General features: G+C 47.6%; 1 protein-coding gene, 1 non-coding gene and 1 pseudogene across 3 annotated transcripts; all 3 read right to left on the bottom strand.

Moving 5' to 3' along the window:
• Nucleotides 1-3,633: 3,633 nt before the first annotated feature.
• Nucleotides 3,634-3,733, bottom strand: LOC131918102 (U6 spliceosomal RNA; annotated as a pseudogene).
• A 1,430-nt stretch (nucleotides 3,734-5,163) lies between these two features.
• LOC131918113 (U8 small nucleolar RNA) lies at nucleotides 5,164-5,298 on the bottom strand. Its single transcript, XR_009380857.1, has one exon. It is a non-coding gene; the product is annotated as a U8 small nucleolar RNA (small nucleolar RNA).
• A 399-nt stretch (nucleotides 5,299-5,697) lies between these two features.
• Tmem107 (transmembrane protein 107) lies at nucleotides 5,698-7,900 on the bottom strand. 2 transcript variants are annotated; one of them, XM_059269432.1, is made up of 5 exons: nucleotides 7,729-7,900; nucleotides 7,473-7,540; nucleotides 7,283-7,383; nucleotides 6,203-6,299; nucleotides 5,698-5,986 (listed from the first exon to the last, which is right to left on the bottom strand). In XM_059269432.1, exons 1-5 carry the CDS (start codon nucleotides 7,813-7,815, stop codon nucleotides 5,917-5,919), a joined length of 423 nt encoding a protein of 140 aa, XP_059125415.1. In that variant the 5' UTR covers nucleotides 7,816-7,900; the 3' UTR covers nucleotides 5,698-5,916. The 2 variants fall into 2 exon arrangements, with proteins under 2 accessions (XP_059125415.1, XP_059125416.1); XM_059269433.1 differs by having other exon boundaries at nucleotides 6,224-6,299.
• Nucleotides 7,901-7,925: the final 25 nt, after the last annotated feature.

Below are 7,925 nucleotides of genomic sequence, written 5' to 3'. Positions count from 1 at the left end.
CATTGTCCATCTCCAGCCCCCTCATAGACGCTCCTTTGTAAGTTGAATAATACCCCACTGTGCATGTGTATCACGTTCTGTTGACCCATCGTCTGTGATGGAACACTTGGGATGTTTCTCCTTCAGCTCTGATGAATGATGCTGCTATGACTGTGGGTGTATACATATCTGTGTTCAGTTCTTTTGGAAATACACACACGCATGCACACACACACAGAGGTATAGCTCAGAGGTACAGTTCTTGCCTGACTTGTGGGAGGTTCGACATACACTTACACACATACATGTAAATAAAAATAAATTAGACATATATGTGTGTGTGTGTGTGTGTGTGTGTGTGTGTGTGTGTGTGTGTGTTCCCCAACTTGGTATTTTTTTCTTTGTTTTGTTTTTCAACACAGGTTTTCTCTGTGTTGCCCTGGCTGTGCTGGAACTCAATTTGTAGACCAGGCTGGCCTGGAATTCAAAGAGATCTGCCTGCCCAGTGTTGGAATACACTACACCTGGCCCCAACTTGTTTTTAAAATGACATCCTTAGTATCTAGTAAATTCTACTTACTTAGTTCTTTTTATAGATTTTGGTGAGTGTTCCATTAGCCCATCTAATCATGAAATTGCACTCTGCGTGAGTTGTTTTGGTTTTGTTTTCTATTACAGTTTTAGTAGATTTATTACATTTTATTCATGTATTTATGTGCGTGGATGCACACACCCAACAGCACATGGGTAGAGGTCAAAGGTCAGACTCCATTTGCTCCTTCCTTTATGGGGGTTCTAGTAACCAAACTGAGGCCATCAGTGTTGGCTGAAGGTGCCTTGACCCACTGAGCCACCTCACCAGGCCCTACCTGTCTTTTTGTTTTGTCTCTAAAAAATCACTTTTTAAAATTTATTTGTTTGTTTATTTATTTATTTATTTATTTATTTATTTATTTATTTATTTATTTATTGAGACAGGGTTCCTTTATGCAGTCCCGCTATCCTGGATCTTGCTGTGTAGATCAGGATGACTTCTAACTCACAGTGATCCTCCTGCCTCTGCCTCCCGAGTACTGGCACTAAAAAGGCAGGCACCACCATTCCTGGCCTTTTTGTTTTTTTCAAGATAGGGTTTCTCTGTGTAGCTTTGGTGCCTGTCCTGGATCTCGCTCTGTAGACCAGGCTTGCCTCAAACTCACAGAGATCTGCCTGGCTCTGCCTCCCGAGTGCTGGGATTAAAGGCGTGCGCCACCACCGCCTGACTTCCTGGCCATTTTTTAAAAAATATGTGTATATATGTGGATATATGGCCATGAGTGCAGGTGCCCATGGAGGGGCCTCATATCCCTCTGGAGCTGGAGTTACAGGTTGCTGTGAGCTGCATGATGTGGGTGCTAGAAACCAGAACCTGGGTCCTCAGCAAGAGCAATACCAGCATTTAACCACTGAGTCACCCCTCCAGTGCACTCCCTGCCCACTGTCTGAATGAGTTTATTTTACAGCATGCTTTATTTATCAGAGACTAATCTTCTCTTTCCCAGATGTTCAGCATGAGCCCTGGCTTGTTAAGGTTTACAGTAGACTCCATCACTGCATCAGGGAAGACAGAACATGACGGGATGCCGTCATTGGCCACCTGGTCACCCCTGAAGCAAAAAGAAGGATTAGGAGGGAGTGGCTGTCAGCCTCTCACTGAACATAAAGACTAAGAATGGGGAGTTCCAAAAGGCAAATGGGGTGCCATGATTAGGAAAGGGATAGACGCTGAACAGGTGAAAATGGATGTCACCCATGATCCAGTAAACTCATGATAAAGGTCCTAAAGTCATAGATCTGACACACTACTGCCCTGTCTACCGTATCTCCACCAGGATTAGCTCCGTCTTTCTTACAGCCCCACCAGATACGTCTGTGAACTGACGTGAACCAATTTGGTCCCTTTCAGAGGTGGCTGTAGCACACTCTTCCACACCCCATAAAAGTATTTATTACTGAGAAATAGCAGGCAAGTTCAACAACAGCAGACAGCTGCTCCTCGAGCTGCATGGTGCCCACCCCCTAGCCTTGCAGGAAACACCCCAGAGCACACTTAACAGGCTCCCAGGTCAGAGAACTACAGATCTAGGCTGGAGCAGCAGGAGGGAGAGAGAACCTTCAGAACCCAAGTCTCAGAGCCATTTGAGTACTCAGGCTTCATTTCCCCAACTGTGAAGAGAGTCTCTAAAACGGTCCTGAGATCTACACCCCAGCACGGTGCCGCACATCTTTAATCCCAGCAATCAGGAGGCAGAGGCAGGCAAATCTGTGAGTTCAAGGCCAGTCCAGTCTACATAGCAAGTTCCAGGATAGCCATGGATTGCCACATAACAGAGAGATCCTGTTTCTAAAGAACCAAAAATAAACAAATAATCCTCAGATCTAGGAAGCCATTAACATCACAGCAAAATGAAAATATGTTTCTGATGCTTGCTGTTAAGACCTCTAATGTTGGGGCTGGAGAGGTGGCTCAGCGGTTAAGAGCACTGGCTATTCTTCCAGAGGTCCTGAGTTCAATTCCCAGCAACCACATGGTGGCTCACAACCATCTGTAATGAGATCTGGTGCCCTCTTCTGGCCTGCAGGCATGCATGTAGGCAGAACACTGTGTACATAATAAATAAAAAAAAAAAAAAAAAAAGACCTCTAATGTTGCCTTATGAGTATAGATGAGGGAACTGAGGCAGAGGGAGGGTGAATGGCTTTGGGGTGGGGCAACATCTGGGTTCAGAGCTGCTGCTCCACAGTTATAGAAAAACCAGAAGCATCTAGTTGGTATTTAAGGACTAGAGAGGAGACTAGGGTGGGGCTAAGGTTATACCTCAGTTGGGAGAATGCTTGCCTAGGAAGCACATGACCTTGTTTCATCCCCAAGGCCACAAAAACTGAGCATGGTTGAGCAATCCTTCCTGATAGGAGGATCAGACAGACATTCAAGGTCATCCTCCACTACATAGCAAGCTCCAGACGGTGTAGGACACTGAGATCTTGTCTTAAAAATAAATAAACAAATAAAAGGGGGTCACGGTGGAGTTAAGGGCAGAGGATAAAAACACCTACTCCCAAGCCTAAGATCTGGTGGATGGAGAGTACCAACTCTGGTAAGTTGTCTTCTGACCTCCACACACATGTGGCCACACACACACACATACAAGCATATCAAATTAATCAATAAAATGTAATTAAGATGTAGTAGTAGTGCCAGGTGCTTGTGGGACTGGAAATGCTTTGAAATCCTAAACTGAATCCTCAGCCCCACACAGAGGAGGAAGAGGAGGAGGAGGAGGAGGAGGAGGAAGTAGCAGCAGTAGTCAGCAAAGAGATAGTGCTCACCTACATTTATTTAATGGGCTGGAGACAATGTAGCAATTCTAACACTCTTAGGATTAATCTGCACTAATGTTACCTCTGACTCTGCCTTTTCTGTTTTTCTTTTTGAGAAAAGGACCAAGCTGGGATCAAGATGTACTACAACACCATGCCAGAGTTCTACTACTTTTTAATTTTTTTTTTAATTTGGGGGGGAAACCAGCTTAATTGTGCTATTTTTAAATTGTACAAGTTTTTAACACCTCCCACCCCATATGTAGTCTCTTAAAATTACAGGAAAACATCACCAAAAAGATGGACTGCTTCAGGAATGTGTGTGTCATCCTTGCACAGGGGCCATGCTAATCCCTGTAGCCTTCCCGGGTTATTAGACATGCTGTGGAAGCACTTATAAAAACACTACATCCAATGTATATAAACTAGTTAGAACCTTGTGAAACAAATCCATCAAAATTCAGAGAGGTAGATGTGGTGGACTGACCAGCAGGAGACTGTTTCCTAGCATATGTGTTACAAGGAAGCCTTGTACAGACTTCTCATTTAGTTTTCTTAAATCCACTGCTGCATAAAAGTGCTTTGAGAAAGCTTTGAACGATTTGACTACAAAAAGGAGACTTTCTGAGGGTTCAAAAGATCTGTACTTGACAATCCAGTCAGCAGAGAATAATACTGAAGACAGAACGGTATCAAGCCTGCAGCTGCCTGGGGAACCTTCTCAGGTTGAACTCAGCCTGCATCCTGAGCTACAGAAACACCACTCTTATCATGGCATTGATGCTGGGGGAACCCAGCACGGAACCTCCAAAGCTGGGCTAACTTCTCCATCCCTCCGAGGGGTAGCAAGGTGCTCTTGTTTTGTTTGAGACAGGGTCTCACTATGTAGCCCTGGCTGACTGGAAACCCACTGTGTAGACCAGGCTGACCTTGAACCTGTGGCACTCTTTCCTCTGCATACTGAGCCCTGGAACTGTGGGCCTGCATCACCATCCTGGCTGAAGATTTCACCCACGGCCTCAAGGATAACAAGTATGCACTTACCAGTGAGCTGTACCTCCAGCGTAAATATAACCTACTTAATCGCAAGTTCACACTGTTTAATTTTAAATAATAGCTATATTTGGCAACCTGTCAGTAAAGCTTCTGAAAAAGCAAATTTTTCCATGTTCAGTAAGACACATGAAAGGGTGTGGACTTCTCAGAGAGTCGTACTCAAGTTTCTCAACAATAGCTGAGACAGATAATATTTTGGCAGCTCTCAAGTTACAATTTAAAGTGTCGCTAAGAAACTCTAATCTAATTTTTTTTTTGTAGCATATACCACAATTTACACAATTAAATAACTTGGGAGTACTAGAAGTCTTTCTTCCCTGCCTCTGTATGCCCAAAGCTGAGAATGGGTCATATTTCATTTCTTTTCCGGTACTATTAACGGTGCTTTGCCTGTGGCTAGGTCTTTGAATGAATGCTAGATGAAGGGGTGCTCAAGGTCATAGGTAAGGCTGTGTCTAGGGGGTCCTCAGAAAACATCTCCTTGGGAAGCTCCGTGAGTGGGTATGGGTGCTCTAGACTACTCACCAACTAGAAGAGCTTAGCTAGAACTCTGGGTAGGTGTCCAAATACCCACCAGCCAAGGAACCACCTTAGAAAGTCACTTTTGCCACAGACACGGAATCTAAGCAACCAGACACACACATACACACACATAGACGTATGTAACTTAACTAGAGTTGTGGCCAGTAGCGAAATGAATTAGACCTAAAATGTGGCTGGAAAGTTCTGTCAGTTAACATATTAAAAAGTAAGTGTGATCGTCAGGGAATCAGATAGGAGCAACCAGGATGTTGTCAGGTCCCGGCTACACGGAAATGCTAATCAGCAGATCATGCAAGCTCCAATCATCATTTTCTATCTGCCCTCCAGAGGAGGAACAGGTAAGGATTAACCTCCTGACGATAAGGAGGGCACGGGGCCCATTCCTAATTAGGTAAAGACATTTCCGGTTAAAGCGAGGGTGAGAAAGTGACAGTCTTTTAGCACAAACCCAGTGTTTCAGGATTCTCGCAATCATAGAGTAATAGATATGTGAAAGTCGCTTAATATAAATTATTTTCCATTCGGCGCCAAAACGGGAGAAATAAAACCTCCCAGAATACTCCGCTCACATCCGGCAAATTAGAAGTCCTATGTGCTGTGCTTTTTTACATATCTCCGCCCACTTACTTCCGTCTATCTTGTACCGTAAAAATCCAAATAGAAGGACCACCTACTAGCTCGTGCCTTAGGGAAAAAAAGGCGTTCATTTACATCAGCTTCTTGGCCCACTCATTTGTCTTCTGAAAAATAGCATCAGACTAGTATTATAAAATGTATTTTATTTACAAGGCTCTAAAAATAAAATTATAACCCAAGGTTTGAGAGATCTCATCCCAACACGGGCATTCTCTGCTTAGAAGCAGTTAGTTGGGAGGGGCAAAGGGTAGAGAGAGAGAAAACTGAAGCCTATGCCTTTCTTCCCCCAACCGGAGGAAGAGCATCACTTTTCCAGCCTTGGTTCCCACGTCCGGGTCGTGCTCAGAAAGGTTTCTTTTTCAGCCCAAAGACAGCGATGAATAATGCTGTTTCAGTGAGAGCTGGGAAGGCGCTGTGAAAAGGAGGGGGCGGGTTCAGGGCCCCTTCCAACACAAATACCCAAACCTCCAAACCCTACATGGGACTGGGTTTGGGGATGGATATGAAACTTCAGGACACTATTAATTTCACAGGTGCGGGAAAAGGTCTAGGCTGGGGAAAGCTTCAGATTTGGGATAGACTTTCCACCCCCACCCCGTTCTGAAATATTGGGTGCTAAAAACGGCACCTGCAGAAGGCAAAAATGTACCAGTATGTGGTACATTCCCATCGCTCGAATATGAAGAAAGAGAGGGCCACAGACGCGCTGCAGTGGGCTGCAATGGCTTAAGAACAGCGGTCAAGGAACGTAACAGGGAGTGCTGGGCCCCTTTGGTGTCTGGGCCTGGGTTCATCTCTCGTTCCCTTCCCATAAAGCAAGTGCCAGCCTTGGCAGCCATGCTGAAGAGGCCGGAGCTCAGCCGGGAGGTGGTGGTGCACACCTTTAATCCCCAGTACTTGGGATGCCGAGGCAGGAGGATCTCTGTGAGTTCAAGGCCAGCCTGGCTTACAAGACAGTTCTAGGACAGCAAGGCTATGTAAAGAAACCCTGTCTCAAAAGACAAAAAAACAAAAACAAAAAGATGGAACCCCTCCTACATAACTAGGGCAATCCCGCACACTTCTGGGGCGGTTAATGTCACATACACCCTAAGCCACACAAGAACACCTACAGGCCTGATACACTGCCGGCATCTCTCCAGCGTCCGGTCCTCCTTGTCCACAGATCAGGAGTCCAGAGTCGCCTTCCTTCTGTGTTCTTTTTTCTTTTTTGGAGACAGCTGTGTAACAGCCCTGGCTGCCCGGGAACTCACTCTGTGGACCAGGGTGGCCTCGAACTCAGAGATCCACCTGCTCCTGCCTCCCTAGGAGTGTTAGGATTAAAGGCCTGTGGCACCACATCCGGCCATCAAGAACCTTCTTTCGGGCCTCATTTTCTCGGCTCCTTCTGCGTTCTCGTATTGCCCTGTATTTTACATACTCAACAGCATAGTGTTTATCACACCGATTTACAGATGTGTGTCTCCGGCCCCCTCAAACCAGGGAAAAAGGCTTGACTCCCACCCGGGGGTCGCCAGGACCTGGTTCATAACAGGGTTTACCCACTGTCTGAAGACTATTCATTCCCCGTGCTGTCTAAGACCTCTCACCTAGAGAGATTCGCTTTGCCACCCGGGCAGAGACTTGTGCCCAAAAGGTCTGAAGAGGTGCAAAGAGCCGTGACTTGGAGATGAGGCACGTGGGGACGCTCGGCAGGCCTAAAGGATACAGAGGAGGTTCTGGGTGCTGTTGAACATGGAAACTCCTGAGAGGAAGCCGGCCAGCTCCACCGCAAAGAGGCCCAGGGTGAGGCAGAGCGCGGTCACCAGTCTGCGGAGAGGACAGGGTCAGGTCGGATCAGGCCTCCCGAACGACTCTGAAGAACCCCCTGCACGCCCACCCCGCCCCCGGGAGCTCACTGGACGTCCTGCTTCTCGTATTCCTCGGGGGTGAACTTGAGAGGCAGGCAAGCCTGGATGTTGCTTTCCTGGTGAGCCGGGCAGAAAAAGAAAAGAAAAGTCAAAGGAGGGACCGGGCTGCGGGGACAGGTCGGGGAGGGCCCCGGGAACGGGGCGGAGGGGGCTGAGCTGAGCGGGGTCCTCTCCAGGAGGAGACGCGGAGGGCGCCCGCCCGCCCGCCCCGCCCGCCCGCCCGCCCCGCCCGCCCGCGTCTTACCCGGGACCAGAAGAGCGTCATGACAACCACCAGATGAGCCAAGAGCGTCAGGAACCGAGAGGGCACGAGCCCGGTGATCCGGCCCATGGCCTCGGGGACCCAGAGGGTCGCTGCTCCAGCCTCCTTCCCGCGCGCCCGGCCCGGCGCCTCCGGGTTGCCATGGTAACTGCGTCCGCCGGCGCCACCGCGGCCGTTCT

Source organism: Peromyscus eremicus, chromosome 8a (assembly GCF_949786415.1).
Source record: "Peromyscus eremicus chromosome 8a, PerEre_H2_v1, whole genome shotgun sequence".
Lineage (NCBI taxonomy): Eukaryota > Metazoa > Chordata > Mammalia > Rodentia > Cricetidae > Peromyscus > Peromyscus eremicus.
This window is presented reverse-complemented; position numbering and strand designations above follow the sequence as displayed.